The 20457-nt window shown below is 34.9% G+C and overlaps 2 protein-coding genes across 7 annotated transcripts in view; one reads left to right on the top strand and one right to left on the bottom strand.

Moving 5' to 3' along the window:
- LOC142335173 (uncharacterized) overlaps positions 1-4352 on the top strand; it is a 38937-nt gene extending 34585 nt beyond the window's left edge. Inside the window, exons 10-11 of the mRNA XM_075383545.1 lie at positions 3123-3189; positions 3906-4352. Of these exons, the coding sequence (XP_075239660.1) occupies positions 3123-3189; positions 3906-4250 (412 nt within the window). The 3' untranslated portion in view covers positions 4251-4352. The remainder of the gene's footprint in view (positions 1-3122; positions 3190-3905) is intronic.
- An 8127-nt stretch (positions 4353-12479) lies between these two features.
- The window catches only part of LOC142357620 (uncharacterized), a 171817-nt gene continuing 163839 nt past the window's right edge, over positions 12480-20457 (bottom strand). For all 6 annotated transcript variants that reach the window (XM_075409201.1, XM_075409185.1, XM_075409194.1 and 3 more), the window contains 3 exons: positions 19259-19871; positions 17319-17615; positions 12480-12798 (listed from right to left, as the gene is read on the bottom strand). In XM_075409201.1, the coding sequence (XP_075265316.1) occupies positions 12574-12798; positions 17319-17615; positions 19259-19871 (1135 nt within the window). In that variant the 3' untranslated portion in view covers positions 12480-12573. The remainder of the gene's footprint in view (positions 12799-17318; positions 17616-19258; positions 19872-20457) is intronic.

Genomic DNA, 20457 nt, shown 5'->3' on the forward strand with positions numbered 1-20457 from the left:
ATCCACTGTAGCAATAAACATACTAGACCACTCTGGCCATTCGAGAGGGTTTCAGTCAAAGCTGTTCAACTTCAGCTTTGGTAGGTTACTGCTACTTGCGTACCCAGTGTTGTATCGTAGTTGTGTACCCAGTGTTGTATCTACCAGCTCTGGAGGAAACGTCTTGGTTTTCAACACTTGAGGATTGGCCTCGTGAACTGCGATATTGTGAGAAGTGATTATACTTGTTCACTTCAGGGGTTACTTCGAAGCGAGCTGTTGATCGCTCTGGTGTTAGAAGGTAGTCGATCCTGCTGGCCCAGTCTGAGGCATCTCTCTTCTTTGGGGTCCAGTTGAAGGGTGATTTGTCTCGAGCACCAGTTGATTTGGAACGAGCATCATCGTTCTCTAATGCTGTTCTCTTCACTTTGCGCTCTAGCTCACGCTCTTCCTCCAGCAGTTGATGCTTGGTTTCCATTTCCTTCATTTGCATTTCCAGCTCTAGCTCCCCCCGCTCAAACTTGTTCCAGTCACATTCTGGTTTCCAATTCGATATCGGATATTTTTGTTATCCTTTTCTTGCGCCTTTGGTGTGCTGATGATATTTCCGAAACGTTCTTCGTCTCTTGGCCACTTGTTGTTTCTCCTTTTTGCACTGTTTGAGCAACGGGGTTGTCCATTGGATAGTTGTTATTGCTCTCGCTATTGTTCACTGCTTGAATTGTGTTGCTTTGCTCTGCGTTCCTTGCTGGTTGCGTGCCTTTGCTTATATATGCAAGCCAATGATTGTCCAAAATTGCTTTGCACTTTATTGCTTCTTTCAGATGCTCTTCAACAAAATTAGCTTTAAGACACAAGCTTGTTTCGACGCTGCAGTTGCTTGGGTATTTCTTCTTCTAGAAGATGAACAGTCTGTTGGTAGAGGACCTTTAGTTTGTTCGGTCGATCTAATTCTTCAATTATTTTGCAGCCAATTCCTGTTTTAGTGTTTACTTCTTCACTAAATCTTGGAACTTCTTGTCGTACCTTTGAGCTGTTGATTGAAGTCCCTCTCTGATAGTTGTGCTTGGATTGCCTGGTTATCTTTTGCTTTGCTTGTTCCTTTTAAGCGAGGTCAACTCTTCAACGTGTTTTGTGAATTGCACTCGCACCTTTCGCTCTTCCTCACTGACTTTGCCTTGTTGATTCGTTTGATTTTCTGTGGGGGGTGCCTTCGGCACTTTTTTCATCAGATAAGACAGCAGTTTGCCTTCCACTGTCTGGGTCGGCGGACCAAATGTAACGGCTGCTCTCCTATCAAAGTCAAGGAAAACTTTACACCGCCCAGTTCGTTTCAGCGGTTTCAAATCTGTCCGGATATTGTGTTTTTGCAGTTGACTTTTGTGAACTGTATTATCTGCTATACTGTAGATTATTGTTGCATTACTCAGTGCTCAATAAATTCAAATAACTACTTGTTCAGCTTTACTGTAACAAACTTGATTCTCTCAGAATAACAAAATAGTTCAAATTGAAACAATCAAATTTTTGTTGAGTTTTTGTTAATAACTCAATTTATAAATCGAAATTACAAATTCTGCTCCTAATAAATTGTTAAGGATGATTTCAAGCTAATGTCAACCTCATTTGAAGTTTGTAGTGAACCTCCTTGTTAAGGGGGGCGCTTTTAAAGCAACTCAGATATTATAAATCTGATTCAATTTAATAGACAACATTCTGTTTCTCAATTGGCTTCAGTAATCACCAATATCAAAACTATGCTACGCTTCGTTAAAGCCAGAAAGAGAAACTGACACTGCTTTGCACAAAGTTTCTCTTACTTAGGAAATCTGATCCTCAGTAAGAAAGTTTTGAGAATATCAAAGTTAATTCTCTTTTCAACAAGTCAAAGTAAAGTTAAAACTGTACAATCACTAATATGATCCACAAAAACAAGACACGATAACAAGCAATTTACCGCTCAAGAAAGTGTGCTTCAATAAGCACTGTATGTCAGTTTAGTAAGACAAATTTAACAATTTTCTGATTTTTGGCAGTTTCTCAAGCTCCTTTTATGCCGCTAGTCACGTGGATTTACATATCAAAATTGCATCTCTGATTGGTTGTAGATTACTATGTCGTAAGATTCTCTGAATACACTGAGGTTGGGGTTCGTCATACCGTATACGGTGCCCCGCACTCTCTGAATTGGTAGGAACATCGTAAAATTCATCGAATCTGGCTTACCAAGTTGGTTATCTCTTGCTCCGTTTGAGCTAAATTTGTGTGGTTGTGAACGCTTGAGTACTTGGCAATAATAGCATAGTTCGAGTTTGAGTTTCAGTTTAACTTCTTGTATGACGATTGTGTACTAGTAATAGTTACTAAATATAAATGATGAACAAAATGAGCAAATCCGTTTGGCTTTGATAGAATGTAGCATTAAATTTCGCTTGTCATGCTATTCTAGCTTTATGGCTTGAAATGGCCTTGAAGCGCTATTCAATTTTGTAATTAAGTTTGTGAGCTCAGCCGCCACACCTGTAATTTTCGAGTAAACTTTTAGGTGGTATGTCTTTGATTTTCAAGACGACATTTAAACGAATAGCCACACTTTCAGACAACAGGAGCTATCAATCGGAGGAATTGATAGCTATTGACAGGCTGACACAGTCACGCTCAATAGATGAAATTCTTGCGTCTGCGGTAACGTTGCTTGCCCGCGCGCGATGAATGTCTTGGAAACTTTTGAGAAGTCACCAAAGTCATGTTAAATTTTTCGAAAGCGTCTAATTTGGGGTATCTAATCTTCATCTCCAATTACGAATTTTTTTTTCTTATCTAACTAAAGTGGGGAGAATACAAACATAGAATTGATATGTGGAAAAATGAAATGAACTGATGGAAATTAGTTTCTTAAACTGTTGATCTGTTTTTTTTTTGTAAACATAGTAATTTTAATCAAGGTAATTGTCAATTCGTTAATATAATAGTTAGACAAAAAAAAAACAGTTTTAGACAAAAATAAGGCTAATTTTCCTACACAAGAATCGATGAAACACGGTAAGATGAAATTTTGCGTACTGTAGACCAACAGGATCCAAGAGACCTTTTTTGAGAGCAATTAATTATGTGAAGTAATATTTGCCTAATTTGTGTCGCAGGTACATATCGAAGAAGTTTGTGACAGAAGCGAGAGTTGACCTGAGTGCAACCATTGCAGTGGTCAAGGTGAGTAAAACTTTCTGCTCATGGAAGAATTATGTCATGAAAAAAACTATTGCTTGACTTACTCTGAAGCCTTGTTGGGGTTGATTGGTCACCTTCCCGCTCACATACGTATAATACGTCGACCACGTGAACAGACTAATAAAGTCGGATTTGGGTGAGGGGGGTTATTTCCATACCTTAATTACATGCGCGAGCAGATACTACTAACGTCGACACAAGTTTTTTTCATAAATAAAATTGTGTCTTTTCAAACAAATCTGACTCGGGTTTGTTCCCTAAACCTTCCCAAACTTACCAAACTTAGTGTCACCTGAGATCTCACCTACTGCGGCACCACTCCTCAAAACAATATTTGTAAAACTATATATGATGAGAGTCCCCTAGAACTTTAACCTAGAGTCAACGGCAGTTTTTATTGTCGGTTCCAATATCGAGCACATATATTTATTTTACACGATCAAAAATTGATCGCAGCATATATTTATATTGCCCAGCCAAAGTGAAGGACGATCATTTTAGTTCCAGCCAAAGTAGAGGACATCGTCAAAAGTCGGGTCAAAGTAGAGTCGGGTTCTCATAAGTCGACCCACGGCCTTTTCATAACTAACGTAGTCGACCCAAAGTCATTTGAAATTTGAAAGATTTCCCAATTCATGGCGCTGAAAGAATAAAGAATATAACTTCCCCTTCCAGAAAGCATTACACTGTTGCTACAGGGCAAAACGATGGACGATACCTCAATAGTAATCGGAAGCTGCAAAAGTGTCTACCTCAAAGTCCTCAATACCTCCTGCGAACCCCTTTGGGAATTCAACCTGGATGAACCCAAAATCCAGGGCCGCAAATGGCGTCCAGGGTCTACCTGGGTTGACAATGAGGGCAACTTCGTCATCCTGGATAGCAGCGGGCGAAAAGTGATGATTTTCAATCGAGAAGGCAAACTATGCAGTCAGTTTGACCCATTTTCAGTCAAATCAGGAGTTGCGAATCAAGTTGCCACTAATTCTGAAGGTCAAATTGTGCTATTGGACTCTGCGAGTGGGAAAATTTCCATGTTTTAGACAGAGAGACAAAATTATATAAACAATCTTTCTTTAATAATAATGTTCTGAAATTATTTACTATGAGTTAAAATCAATAAATGTTTATAAAATATACTTCATAAAATATAAAGAATCGTTGAGAACAAACACTTTTCCATGAATTTCGATTTCGATCATTTCTTTCCAAAAATCTACCAGCAATTAAGCAATTCATCTAATTTTTAGGCGTGTTTTCTCTGACAGCAGTTTTAGATTTCTTTTTCAAAGAATTCTGAAAAATGAACCATTAATAAGACTGACTGAAATCAATAGGACAACAGTTGAGCTGCCAACAAAAATGCTTAACACATTTAATACATGAGCGTGTTGCAGTCTTTTAAACCTGCAAAATTACCTCAACTTTGCTTTCACATTTTTAAATGATTTTAAGCGTTTATCCGACCGGATTCATTAGAAAAAAAAATGAACTGAGCTTTTTACACGCCCCTAATTATACGTGGTTCTTGTAATTGTTCTGATTACTCTGCTGTTTTTTTAAAAGAAACACCAAAAGCATAACTGATTGCTACCAGAAGTTAAGTTTTGGTTTTGCGCAGTGAAAAATTTTTTCGTGATTTAAATTCAAGGCCAAAATTTAGATTTTGCACAAAAAAATTTCACCAGGGAAAAAGTATTAAATTTGATCCTCACCGGCCTTTTACACTTGAATATTTAAAAATTTAGCCTGAAATTTTAATTGTTTACAAAAGTGAAAAGAACAGTTAAAAATTGCAAGGTTCAACATAGTTCAAACAGTTTTGAGATGCCAAGTCATTTGATTTATTGGATCCGATTTTCTTTTCATCACAAAACTTATTTTTCTTATTTAGAGAAGTTGAATACTAACATAGTTGAGAGAACAGATGAATACATTTAAAAACAAAAAACTTTATATATACCAAAAAAAATTCCGAATCCTGTTCGCCAGGCAAAGTATACAATGCAGTTTTAGGAAAATAATTCACAGAAAAGTTTTTCTAAAACGCACAAAAGTATACTCTAAGCAACACCTGATTTGAAACAAAATACAAGATCAGTTATTGAGAAAAGAAATAAACAAATTAATGTCTCCAAAATAATTGACCCGCTTTAAAAAAAAATTAAATATGGGACTCCTAGCAGTTTGAATTTTAGAATGTTGGTCCAAACCAACAGATTAGGCAGGAACATTTAAAGGCTTTAATGGCACTTTATAAATACGATCATTTGTTCAGAATTGAAAAAAGTAAAAAATTTGTTGAAAAAGAAAATCCGTGTGCAAATGAAATTGTGCGAAGATAATACAATGAAAAATTATCGGATAATCAAATCATGGGTTGAGGTTTCTTTTCAAGATTTCAAGCAAAAATCTTATGCAAGTTCATGCTGGCCATAGTTGATTTCGGAGTACAATCTTGATATGAAACCAAAGAAATCATAGTGATCCTCTTCGGATAAAAAATATCGTATCAGCTCTTTGTATAGTTACCAAGAATCATACATCTTATGTCCCTTGAATTGATTTTGTTTATTTTTATCGATAAGGCATTACTTATGTGAATGCGGGCATCATTTTGCGATCGGCCAAAAAACTTCGAAATACAATATCTATCGCAAAGTTAGTTGGTAAATGAAAAACAAGTCTATCTAGATGATTAAAGTTTTCATATTCTCTGAAACCAATTTATACATGTTAAAACTCATTGATTAGAAGAAAGTAAAACATTTTTTGTCACCTTTACTTTCAATCATCTTTGAAATACCTATTAAATATTTAAATACTGAAAAGTTTAATTGCTATGTTTTGTATGATTCCCAAGAAATCATTAAAGATCTCTGTCTGACCACTATGAAACAATACAAGTCATATAAAAACTAGCATGATTACTAGGAACATTATACCAATTAGTACGATTACTAAGCATCAGACAAGTCCCTGCATGGAATCAAAAAAGCTGCATGATCGGTGAACCGAGATTGTGGTCAAAGATATATATGAAGAAAAAGTTGATTGATCACAAGCAACCGGCACGTTTTTGAGGAATCGCCATTTGATTTTTTTAGTTAAAGGTTTTTGTTTCAATTTCTCTACCTAATGCTGTGTGATTAGTAATTTGGTTTACAGTACAAAATTTGATGGCTTGATCTGATTAATTCAAGAAGAAAATAGATCTAAAAAAAAGGAAAAGTCAAAAATTCATCTCTTTAATCAATTAATATAAATATAGCTGCAAAACTCAACGTCACTGCCTTGCACGATTTGTTTTTTTGCATTATTTAACATTTTGTTTAAAATTTTAAGAAAAAATTGAATGTTCATTCGGTTTAAGCAAAGTTTTTCTGAGCTTTAACAATTTGTTGAAAGGTGCATCCAAATTGAGTTGACCACATTGGCAAGGTTAAAAAAATACTTTTCAACGAAGAAAAGCAATAATTAGTTTTTAACGACAATGAGCTTTTAACAGCGTTCAGTTTTGAGCGGAAATAAATATTTGCAATCTTAACAACGATTCATTGTTTTGTTTTTAATTAATCTATTTAGTATCTCCGGATATCATTTTTGCACATTCTCTTTTTTTCATATTTGTTAGACGTATTGATTAATAGCCACCTTCTTATATCAGAAGGATGTTATTGCATTCGTATTTTGTTTTTTATATTTGAAAGAATTTTAGTTGCATTGGGTGGTTGTCTTTATTAAAGACCCGTTCACACATTTTCATCATTTCTGAAGGCAAATTGTAGAAATGACTTTGGCCTCGTCTACACCAAAAAGGGACTTGAGCGTAGACGCGAGCCGTTTTGAGGCGTCTTTTTTTCCACTCCCATTTTCAATTTCAAATTAGAGTGAGAAAAAGGTGTTTGAACAAAAATTCGTTTTCGCAATTGTGGTTTTTTCTTTCCATGCAGCAATTTGATTTCTTGCGTTTTTTTTTCTTTTTTATCAGGTTTTTCACTAAACGGCTTTCCCAATCGATTTATTCTCGATTCCAATTCTAGATTTCTTTTGTAGTCAATAAAAATTTTGAGATTCAAAGATTTTGAGATTTCAAAGATAAATGAAATTGGAGTAGTAATTTTAGTCATTCCGGAGTAGTAAAAAGCAAAAACCAAGTAGTTAAAGTGCCTTTATTTTTACAAAGTGCTTTTAAAGTGAATTTAGAGCATTTTGTTTTAAACAGATTTTTGGTTTTTGAGATTAAATTATTCCTCACGTGCGACAAATTGACTTCTGCTTCCACTGTTTTCAGTTTCTGCAACAATTCATTGAAAACTATACGCGCATTCTAATAATGCGTAGTTGCACGTGTTGAAATTCCTCAAAAGACAACCAACGGTTTTCAAATACTTTGACACAATTTGTCTTCATTAAAGAAATATTTTTTGGATTCGGCCCGTTTTGTCGTTCTTTTTGCTGTTTTGCTTTCAGTCTCATCTATGATAGGTCTCATTGGCTTTATTAGGACAGGTTTAAGTTAGTTTACGTATATAATTATTCTCCACTAACACTACTAAATTAATAATTATTCTATAACTGTTTTCGAAAAAATAATAGCGGTTATTTGGATTTTTCAATCGTTTTCAGTTATTTTTTTGTTTTGTCACTTAGCCTCATTGTGAACAACTCTAAATGGCTCTTATTAGTCACATTTTCATCAAATTAACGTTTTTATTTCAAACAATTTGAATTACTTTGACACCACATGCTTTTAAAAATTTTATTTTTTTCCGGATTTCGCTCCGTTTTTGTGGTTAATTTCTGTCAATTAACCTCATGAAAGATGGCGCTCATTAGCTCTCTCGTTGCTCGTTATGCATATTCGAGTTTTTGTAATTGTTTTTTGTTGTCCTGTCAGTTTTTCATTAGAAATAATTCTCATTTGTTCTTCAATTATTCATATTTTGCTCCACTTAATGAATAGGTTTATTGCTAAAAGTTCAATTGTCTTCGACCTTTTTTTCCGACTATTTTTTAATGTTGCCTGCATTTGTTGCTACTTTTTATGCGTTGTCCCCAATTGTTTTCATTAAAGTCGACAATTTTTTTTTGATAGACAGTGCAACAGATGTTGAAAAATACAATTCAACTGTTAGTTTCGTGTTCGGGTGACACTGAACTTCTATGGTATAGAAGTTTTCTGAATTTGCCGTTGTTAGTAATTTTAACTTTGATAACACTCTTTATCCAAAAGAAACAGAATATTTTTTTCCAATTATTGTGTTTTGTTTACTTTCGTGGAGGTCATGGCATCGATTTTGTTTTTTTTTATTGGGGCTGATATTGTTGACTTCAATTGCTTCAATTTTTTTCATTTATAGTTCACGACTGGTTCTGCAATGTCTTTTGATTTTGCCGAATAAAAATTTGTTTTACTGTACCCCATTTCGCCACTTTCTCGACATTTGGCGAGAAATACTTTTGAATTCTCTAGACTAGTTTGTTTTATCCTTCGCTCATTTTGCTGAAAGTGTTTTTAAACAACAGTTGCTCAGTCCCACTTTACAAGAGTGTCTGCTTGATTTTATTATAGCTGCAAGAGCTCAATTATAAATGCAGGTCTTGTTGATTAAAGATATATAAATATTCAAATAATTTCAGCATTTTTGGCAGGTGGGTCGGGGAACTTCCAGGATTGGTACATTTCAGGTACGTTGAGACAAAACAAAACTAATTGGATGCATCATTTACGCTTTTTTTAAAATCTTTTATAATCAGATCTTTAGAGTGAAACAAAGCTGGCAGCTTAATTTTTAGAATACCTGTTCAAAATTTCCGATTGAAGTATATGGCCACTTGAACAAGTTGGCGGAGCAAATGTGTATTTGTATGTAAAGGGCTCCTTTGACGCTACTTCTTTGAAGGATGGATCATTTTCAACATTGAAAAATATTAGGCGAAGCTTAATATTTTAAAAAATGATAGTCAGGCTTAAATCTAGATTTTGAAACTTGTCACGTTAACAAATAACAGGATCAGAATATGCCCAGTAAGGGTTAAAAATAACAGGCTCAGAGTACGCCCACTAAAAATACAGATTAACAGAAATCTGCAGCCGTTCGATTTCAAAAATGCTGCTCGTCTCGGTTGAAAGAATTCATAGAAAAAAAACTGTTTCTAAGCTATGAATCAATAACAGAAAATGGCGTGACATACTAAATTAGATCAGATTAATTTTTTTAACTGTTTCACATAAAGTTGATTACTGCCAGGATAATTGCAGGCTGAAACATGCCTCCAAAATCAATTTCACAATAGCACAATCACAAAAGACTATCATAAACAGTTAATTTTTCAATTTTTTTTAGAGTTTTCAAATTAAACAGTTCAATATTCAATTCTTTTCACAATTTTTGAATTCCATTTAAACACATTGACACATTTGCTTACAACTTTCGAAATCCTTTCTTTAATTCCGGCTATTTATTGAAACATTGATCATACAAAAAGTTATTTCTATGCACTAATTTTTGTAATAGTTTTTAGACTGAATATCAGCGTAGAATATCTCATTATTAAAAGAGAAGTTTGAGCAATTTAAATCTAATAGCAAAGAAATCACAAGAAACACTTTTATTGAACCTGTCTTTACATTTTCTTATAATAGCATACTACGCATTAGTACTCGAATTGTCCAAAAGACGTTTTCAAGCAATATATGCAATTCATGCAAAGTAAAGCTGACATGAACAGCAATTAAAAATTTTCTCAATGTGAACCCCTCTGGAAAATTTGAATTTGATCGCACTTAAATGCAGTGGTATATCTAATGGTATTTTCCTTATTTTGGCGAGTCATTGCCATTTTAATTCAAATCAAATACTTCAAATAGTTGTTTCCCCATGTTTTAAGTATACCAAAAGTCAATTTTTCGGACGCCACTCGTTTTTTGCCCAAAGTTTGTAAAATTGACGAAAATAAGTGAGTTCCGCTCTATTTGTCAACATTATTAACATAGGAAACATTCACTCTTGCAAAAATGTCAAACGTGACTGCATGAAGAGGTATGCCTCTGTACTGAAATGTTTAAAGATCCATATTCGTATTATTTAAAAAATCAGCAACTTCAGTTATGATTAGTTGCAAAACGTTGAAAGCGAACGTTTATTTTTTTGCTAATTGCCCGAGGCGGGTTCATTTCTCAACAATTGATTTATAGTCCATATATAAATTGAAGCGCAAAACTTGAATTTTTTGAATGCAAACTCGAATAATCAAAATTGAGGTTTGCCAGAGTGATAGAAAGTTTCAACTTTCAAAGAAATTTGCTGCGATTTGCCATCCAATTAAACGGTTTAAAAATGAGTGACTCTACTTATACAGTGTTCTAATATTTAAAAATGAAAGCCAGTCAATTTTTGACGAGCCTTATAACCGAGCAATTGCAGCCCTAAATGATTCGATGAACGGACAATAGACAAAAAGGACAACAGAAATATTGGGACAAAAGATAGAAAATTAATCTCTATTCTTATTGGTTGAAATTAAGCATTATTTGCGAGCTGCAATATAATTACCATATTATGGCCATGCCTCGCTAGCCATGGCCATGCCTTAGCGTTCCATGGGACTTGATATGAATCAATCCCAACCGAACCAAATATCACAACACAACAGGTTATATGCTGTATAATAAATGAGCGCTCAAATCTGAATGGTCAATACGCAACTTAAATAGTTTAAGTTTCAATCTATTGTCCCAATTTTCGCTTTTGATTTGTTGTCTTTCGATCTATTGTCCTAGCACCAAATGATTCGTGCATATATTTCACTCTATGTTTAGTTGGGATTATTTTGTTTTGGTTAGTTTATCTGCTTTTTCCGGACTGTTTTGTCTAGAACTGTTTTTTCTAGCAATATTTTGCCATTCGGGACTAACAATTAATTACACTTAATAACTTAACTAACTACGCTCCAGGCAGTTTTGTAACATTCGTTTAACTCTCTTATTACGACTGCTATGGTTAAAAAAGTTTTTTTTTCAAATTTTGTCTGGGACTCTTTTGTCTGGGAGTATTTTGCAATTTGGGACTATTTGAGACTATTTTGATTTTTTCTTTTAGCTCCCAAGAACTAAAACCATTAATTGTACCATTTAACCATGCTAATTCGAATCTTTTTCGAGATTTGGTAGTTCTTGAGCATTGGTGGGGCAAATTGGGCCGTCCTAATACGATGGCATGATGGCTAGCATTCTTATCATGGCACTAAGTTATTACAAGTAACAATTTTAAGTTTTTAGCTGCTAATCTTTCAAATTTTTCCAGAGGGCCAACATTTTTAGCTGAATGGTACAAGACCAAAATTTAAAGCACTAAGGAACAATTTTACATGTCAACAATAAACTATTTTGAAAATCGACGTTTCACTTCGGAATTTTATCTGACATTGACCAAAATAGTCGATGCCCATGAAGAACCGAAAAGTACAATCATCATTGCTATAATTAACGTTATGGGAACAATGAAACACTGATAAAATATTGGCGTGAATTTCAACTGCCATAAATGTAGCACGAAAATTACATTTAGTTCATTGCAATTCAAATTGAAACCACTAACAGTTAAACTTTCCTAAAAGGTTCTTTTCCCCGATTGACAAATTTTTGACAATTTTATTGAAAGTTTTCCCGCCCATACAATTATATCTGACATGTACAAGTACCTGTATCTACCTGTATTGAAACGCGCAATACAGGTACAAGATTTCCATTAATTTGCCGTAATACATGTCAATGTACAGCTCTGCAGAAAATTTCAGAATATTTTGAAGACAAAATTCCTTTTCTGGACTTTAGACTTGAGATTTCTTGATTTTGTAGGGATTTTGTTCTAGAATTCTAGATCTTGTTTTCACTCTAAAGCATGACTTATTATGCTTTATTGACGTGCTTAATCTTCAAAGGGGTCCACCTAGCACTAATCCAACCCCATCCTTTCAGCAGCCAATCTGATGGGGATGCATACAAATTTCAGATCCTGCCACCCGAGTCGAAGAATTTGTATAATTATGAAAGCAATACGCTGATTTTCCGAAAAAACTCTGATAAAAAATTACAGATAATATTGCGCTGAAATCTTTCAAATGCGCTGAAATCATGCGCGAAAAGATCTGAAAACATTTCTTTGCCATGCTGTTTAACTAGAAATTGTAACTTATGATAATGAACGTTATAGTCAAGTCAGCTCACGCGGATATTGAAATGGTTAAATACTATACACTTCGACCCTTAGACAACTTACTTAGACTTCAAGCTCATAGAATGGCGAAAAGTGTCTTGGGGAAAAGAAAAGAAAAATATGGATAAAAAAGCAGTATAGTTGTTTAAGCAGTTCGGTTGGCAGTGTTCTGCAGTTCGGATATAAGTGTCTCTCGTCTGTTCTGGTCTGGGATTGTGTGACTGATGAGGACTACCTTCTTGTAGTTTCCACAGTGGCTCTTACCAGCAGTGGCTGCTGCTGCTGCTGCGGTGCTTGTCGTGGGCTGAGTTGGTCGTTCTTCTGGCTCATTGCAACCCATCATGTTCTCCTCCTCTTCCTCTCTCGCCGCCTGGTACACAAAAAGACGCAACATTAATTAAAATTATACAAGCAAAATTGACGAAAACAATTGTTTGTTATCTGAGGTATAGTTCGTCCCGACTGAAAAAAAAAGCTTTGAGGTGTTTACCGTTACTTCGCGACTAATTTACTGTAAAATCGTAACCAATGAGCTCAAACCACAGCGATTGATAGTTTAGGGATGAACTATTTTTGAGGTTTTCTGAGAGTTAGGGGACAACATATTAGCTGTGAGCATGTGAAAACCTCACGGAAAAAATAGACTGTAGACTGGAAAGCAAGTCATCAAGCTGACTAGGCTCACTAACGCATGTAACGAAGAACGGAGTGCGAAAAAATTTAGTTAAAACTGTTTCATCCCGATCTCCTATTAGCCCAAGACATTCTATCGAAGATGGAGAAACTGGCTTTCACTAAATGAGAATTAGTGGGAACATGGCCCAAACTGTTATCATAAGTATTGAAATTATGAAGACTGGAATTACTGAATTGCTATCGCAAAAAATTATCATCGAAGTTGCTGTCATGTTATGAAGCCACCTCTTCAACCATTTGATTAATTTAAGTGGGAGTAACCTAGCCCCCATGACGCCTAACAACAGCAAAATAAGAGCAATTTCTAAACGACTGGTGTTCACAAACTGTTTATAGCGAATTACGAACCACAGCCCATTACACAGGGAATTTGTTGAAATTGCGTTCTGTATAGAATAGAAACGAGATGCCGCTTGCTAAAGGCTTACTGCAACGTAAAAGCCGTTGGTAATCGTTAACGTCCATTCTAACGGAAAGAAAACGAAGTTTTGCAAAATAGCAACATTTAGTAAAATCAGAATTTTTTCATGAGACGGGACTGAAAATTTGTAAACGCCACACACAGATTTTGCGAAGCCCATATGTTGGTACGCAACTGTAAAAACCATCAACCTTAGTGACCCTCGAGTTTTTTGAATACCAGGGTTGGAAGTACCTACTTTATCAGGTGGGTAGCTATTAACACTTAGGAGAAAAGAGATTATTTTGGGGTAAAATCAGAAACCACTCAATTTGAGTATCTATGAACGGCACGTATAATATTGTGTACGTAGGGCCTCAACAAAAGCCTGATTAGGCTGGATAAATCTTCTACCCCCTACACGACTTGAGTAGACAAAAAACTGCAAATGCATTTTGGTCGGATATTTTTTACTTTGCCCAAGAATTCCAGCCAACTTGACAATTAATTAGTACGTATCGACATTTAACACAACATAAGACTACGGCATCAGTATAATTGGTTTTCAACCAACCAACCCATAATATTAGAGCAGCCTGAATATTTAGCTAATGTGAGCAATTTGTGTGCTCGGCTCAGTATATATGCGGCTTGCAGTGTAAGCGGAGCGCAGGAATTGCTACTCGTCTGCCAGTTAATAGGCAATTGTTTGGCATAGTTTACCATAGCGAGAGGCTCTTTTGGTAGTTTTTAGGCATCGCTGCGTTATTTTGTCGGAGCAACTGAGCGCGAGGCTCTAATTAGAATCTGTAATAAAGTTGTTTGGCAGAGTTTGATTTATTGTTGGAGAAAGAAGCGCGCAGTTATTGATGCTTGGCTGTGGTTCATCAATCGGTTAAAAATTGAGGGACAACAAAAGCGCTGTTAGTAGAGCTTAAGTACAAGAGGCAATTTCTATACTTAGGGACCTAATTTGAAATAAACTTAGTTGAATAATTCTTGTTCCAAAATTGGGGGTGCTTGAGTTAGATTCAGATAAAATTTTCTTTTTTTGTTTCAACATATTGACAGAGAATATAACCTGATGCTATTGAACTGTAGAATTTAGTTTTTAGTTTCTAATTTAAGTATTTTACCATCGACACCTGTTAACAGCCAAGAGCACAGTACATAATTATATTGTCAGAAGACGATGAATTGCCTAATTAAAGTTTTTGGAAAACTGAGATCTGGGAGCTTTTGTTTTCTCGCTGCCTAATCAAACTTAGAATATTATTTTTATAGTCGATTTTTTACTGTTGGCTCCAAAACGATATCAAAATAATTAGATAAACCAAGAGCCATCTATGCTTATTCAATTGAGAAAAAATTATTCAAAAAAAGAAATTAAAATAAAAAATTCTCTATAGAATTGACAATAAAATTCGGAGAAAAAAATAGCATGCAGAAGACAAAAAAATTATCATGCTTGCCCAGACCAACTCGTTTCGCTCTCAATATGTTTTTGAAAACCAAAACTGACAAAGACTAACTAAAGGTTGTTTCCTAATTTCACAAAGATAGAGAACGTGTTAAGTAGCAAAAACATTACAATCAATCTTTTTTCTGCTCAATTAAGTTTCAAAGTAAGCATGAATGCATTATAATCTAACCAATCTGTTGAAATGTGTTGTGTCATTGAATGCTATATTTTGCTATTAAAAAATGATCGTATTTTCGCTTTCCTCAAACTAAAAAAGACTGCGAAAAATAAGTATTAAAGAAAACAACGTCACCTTTGTAAACACCCTTGAAAAAAGGCAAATCTTTGCTGTTATGTTGTTTGTGTCCTACAGCAAATTTAACTTCTTCCTTTCGTTTTGGAAATTGGAATAAAGATGACATAAAAATAGTTACCGTTGAGAATTTCCCAAAATGTTTTCTTTTAGTTCATATATTTTTTATTGAAAATAGAAAATTTCACAAAAAAATTACGTCCTTCTTCTTCGCTCTATAACTAAGAATTTTATACCCTCTTACAGATCATGGCGCGTACCTTTCATTCAGTTGGTATCAGAACAGAATCAGAAAATTTTCAGAATAATATTAAGCTTCAGTACGGATTCAGAAAGTTTTTAGAACAATTTCTGTATTGATTTTGAAACCTTTTTGAATCGGAGTAAATTTCAGAATCTATTTCCTCTGAAATTCTCTGAATCTGAAAAAAATTCATTCAGAATGCATTTCTGAATTAGCTCTGAGTCAGAAAATTCACAATGCATTTCTGAATGAGCTCTTGAAACCAGAAACTTTTCACAACAAAGCAGAGAAATAGAAAAAACTTCTGATTGGTTTTTTTAACCGTTATTTAAGTGCTTTTTTGGCAATTTATCGCTTTATGAACACCTTTTTTGGGGAAAATAATAAAACCCGAAAGACTTTTGGTACTCAGAACTGATTTCAATGTAGCACGTTGAATTCAAGGTTAGAAGAACTACAATGGTCATAACTGTAGCTTAAAACAACGTTACAAGATATTCTAGAGTTTTTTCTGAGCACCTTTGGAGATCAGAGACAATAATCGAATAGAAACAAATTGTAAATTTCAAACTTTTTTCAATGTCTCCGGAAGTACTTATCAAATGCTAAAAGCCGTAGCCGCATTCGCATTTTGTTGATACTAACCTCCTGTTGCTTCGGTCGCCAGTTGGTGCCTTTAATCTGCCTGGTCAAAAAGTTATTAAAGAGAAAATTTTAAAACAATAGCATGTTTGAGTCAAATATAAGTTTTTTTACCATGCTATACGTTTTCCCAGATTTTATTTCAATAACTACACCACTGCCGGTCCCCAGCCCGGAATCAAAAAGGAGGAGGGTTCAAACCACACATATCATACTGGAAAATCTAAATAGTTCAATTTTAACTTGACTTGATAAAGCTTCCGACAACACATTATATAAGTTTCTTCAATTTCTACAGGTTTTGTATGAATTTATATTTTTAAACGAAAGGAATGGTAATACCTAGCTTGGCGCCCGAGCATAGTTATGGTTTTAACTTAATTCAGACAAAAGTCAGAGTCTGATTCAGAGTCTGAATCAGAATAATTCAGAGTCTGATTCGGAGTCTGATTCAAAAAAAATCAGAGACTGATTCAGGGTCTGAATCAGAGTCTGAATCAGAGAATTTCAGAGCAAAATGTGACATGTACATACTCTTTATCACTGTTATTGTTTTAAAGTTAATTTCCGTCTTCATCACAAATTCCTACAGCTGGGCTTTAATCTTAATTCACATTTTTACCTCAACTAAACTTTGCAAATAAACCGATCACTCTTTCCACTCTTTTCATCAATTTTTAACGATGTAAACCTCGATCCGAGAATAGATGTGACTGTTTCAGTCAAAGAATATGCTAGAAGTTAACGCTGAGAATTTTGAAGAATGACTTCACGCTAAATAAAGTTCAGGTAAGTTTACCTGAAAAAAACACCTTAACTTACCTGAAACGTTCAGGCAGTACTGGCTTATCTAAACTTGCCTTAGCTCACCTCAAGTTTACCTGAAATTTACCCGAAAAGTTAAGGAGGCAACATCTGAACTTGTACCTGAACATACATTAACTTCACTTGTAAAACACACCTGAACAGTAAAATTGAAATGACCTAAATTTACCTGAAAAACTTGCAAAAATGATCTCAAATTTTAAGTTCTAAAACCTGAAAAATACCTGAAACTCACCCTTAAAATGCCTTAATTTTAGCCTGAACATTCAAGGTAACTATTAATAGTTTAATGTAATCTGGGTTCTAACCTTGTCTGCTGCAAGAAATGACAGGAACGGCAACTCGCTGATGCGACTTCGGAAGAACTCGTTAAACACGAGATAGGTGAAGGGGTTGATGACGTAGTTGCACAGGTAGAGCGTGTATGTGAACAACTTTGAGCTTATCTGTGTCAAAGGGGACACTTTCATCAGCAGATTGTCTGGCAACAGTCGGAACACCACAATGTACACTGTGTAGGGAGTGCAACATATAATGTATGCAATTGCAACTGCAAGCAGGGCTTTTGTCAGTCGTAGATCTCTTTGCATAGCTTTAGATTTGACCTGCAAACGTAAATCACCAACTTTTCAAAAAAAGATAACAGCGTGACAAGTACTGAATTACAACCCAGAGATATGAAAAACCTGATAAACTAGCTATCAAGATTAAAACAAAAACTAGCCGTTCACACTTACACGTCACCGAAGCTTTAGAGAGGAATCACCCGAATCATGCCGTGATGCAACTTCTCCTCTGGAGGAGGACTCTCGGAAGTGTTGCGCACAGATATTTTGTTATTCTCCTCAAGCGTCAAAAATGAGCACATGTATAAAATACGAGACAAGTCAAAATCGGCAAACTTCGGAATCAATGGTTTTAGAGTTTCTCAATTACCTATAACAAATTCAATTCAAAACTTAATTGAGACAAACTCTTTAGTCACGAAAAATGAACAAAAACTGTACCGAAAAGGCAATTCTCCAGCCATAACAATGACCACTAACAACTGCCAATACGGTTAGCCAGAGATAAGCAACAACAAGAAGTCGCAATCAAGAAAAACTCTCCACGGTTTTTAAAACAGCATATGAAAAACTCTCAGTCTTGATAGGAGAGACAAATTTAAAAATGACGTTCCTTCAGTGAAAAAAAATTGTTGTGTTGGCTCTTTTTGAACAATGGGCGCAATAGATTTTAATATTAAAACCAAACAAAAAATGTTCACACGAAATTAATGTCTGTGAAAGAAATTGTTTTTTTTATCAAAGTTTATTAGAAAAATTGACAGAGGTTCAAAAGTTTTACTTTTTTCTAATTTTAAAATGCTTTGTTTAGTTTTAACAACTTTGAGCAATAGTTTGGTGTTATATTAATGAAACAAATCAGGCATTAAATTGATAAGAATAACAAATCTTTCAAATTTTATCCTTCAATTCAGTGCGTTTATCCCCTGTTCTCTTTTGCTCAATTTCTTTTGTGAATTTTATTTTTAATAAAAGAATTGATATCCTGATTTTAGATTTTCGTGATTTTGGTAGGAAACTGGCCAATATATTGATAGACATGAAATGCGCCACAAATAGGGGACTTTTGCTACCGCTATTTTTATTCGATTTCACTAATCTTTGGGTTAATAAAAAATTTTACCCTTGCTTTATATTTTTGTTTCTGCAAAACATTTCAATTTTTGCAGTTTTTGAAAATACTTAATTTTGTCGAAGCCCCGAGTAACTCGAACTGGTTGCTAGTGTCTATAAAAAATATATTTTGTCCCCCGCCCGTTGCGATATTTTATAAGCCATTTGGCAGGAAATTTAACAAATCGGCAGAAAAAGATGGGGTTTCTGACAGCTGTTATTTTGTTTTTTATCCAGTAACCTATGCTATGGGCACAAACAATTGGGTCCTCCAAGCTCGAAAAATGAGCAATTTAGGAGAAAAAATAGATGATAAAAAGGCCAGCATTTTGCCCGCAAGTACTTTGCTCCTTTTCATTGCAGCCTTCAACTAGCACGACTAATTTTTTTCTAAAAGTTTTTTTTATCAGCAATCAATAAAGAAAAGAATGACCCAATGTTACAGGCAGCTGAACAAGGCATTATTCGAGTTGAACAAGTAACCATGATTTTTACTTGTGCAACCAAATATGATAATTTCTTCCTCGATGAGTTTTAAAAAGCTCAGTTCTATAGTTTTCGTTTCTTACTTTTTTACAATTGGGTCCGCCGGTTTCATTCAAGGAACAGCACTCGTGGTTATGACTAGTGATACTAGTTTCGCTTTCGCCAGTTCCCGATTTCTGCATTGTAACTGCCAGCTTGTTTCCCAAACTCTTTCCGGCCTGTAAAAACGAATTGACGGCCCGCTTTTCTGGATGTGGCTCAGTTTGGCAACTGGAACTGTTCTGATTCGGGTCCAAATTGTCATGTTCGTCAGTTTGCTTCTTGGGTGTGAAATCGCCGTGAAAACTGGCAGCGGGTGAATGGGACGCGCTAGTCTGGCATCTTTCAGGTCCTTGACGTAATTTCTCGGCTGTTTTGATGCTTTGTTTCAAATTGACAGCTGAGCGGTATGAGAAAAATGAAATAGCGATTATGATTATAAAGTAGCAAGCAGATGTACTAACTGTCCAGTATCGGTTACTCAAATTTAGGAAAAAGCTGTCGTATTCGGGGAATAATCCGTGAAAATAGAAGCATAAAGGGGTGAATAAAGATGATTGGATGACGCTGACGGCAAAGATGCCCACTACTATTCTCGCCACTTTCTTGCTCGAGAACAGAGTGCCGTATTTCAGTGGGTAGACAACTGCTATGAACCTAAACCACAAGTAAAATCGTTTCAGTAGAAAATTTGTTCGACATTTATAGTTCTCATAGTGAACTTAATGATAAGTAGCATCCTGATAAAATGTGCGATTATAGCCCTTGTAATTAAAAAAGTATTGAGTAACAAAATAGACACCAAACCCTTTTACGTGAGTGAGCTGAAAACGGAAAGTTTCAGCTCCGAGTAACAGAGTTATTTGAAAGGAACTGCTTCGTGCCTATTTTTGTCTCTTTTCTTCAGTCATATTACTGTAGCAGCTTTCCCTCTCATTGAAACCAGTTCAAATAACTCAGCATTAAAACAACCAAATCCCAAAATACTCTCTCCGATTTGAGAATTATTTGAGAATTGATAGAACTTAAGTCTCCAATGATCACCTAAATTGTAAAAGCAGAAATTGAGAGATTAGTTTTGTATTTATCTGACAAACGGGCAAAAAGTTAAAATGATTCCTCAAAATAATGCCAATCTCCAATCTCAATCTCCTCAATTGAACTTTTTTTCGACTTTTTTTATATTAATAGTTTAGTAATAGTTTTCCTGAAACTGAAGAGTATTATTAGTAGTTGAGAAGAA

This window comes from Convolutriloba macropyga, chromosome 2 (assembly GCF_964194025.1).
Source record: "Convolutriloba macropyga chromosome 2, txConMacr16.3, whole genome shotgun sequence".
NCBI classification, from domain to species: Eukaryota; Metazoa; Xenacoelomorpha; order Acoela; family Convolutidae; genus Convolutriloba; species Convolutriloba macropyga.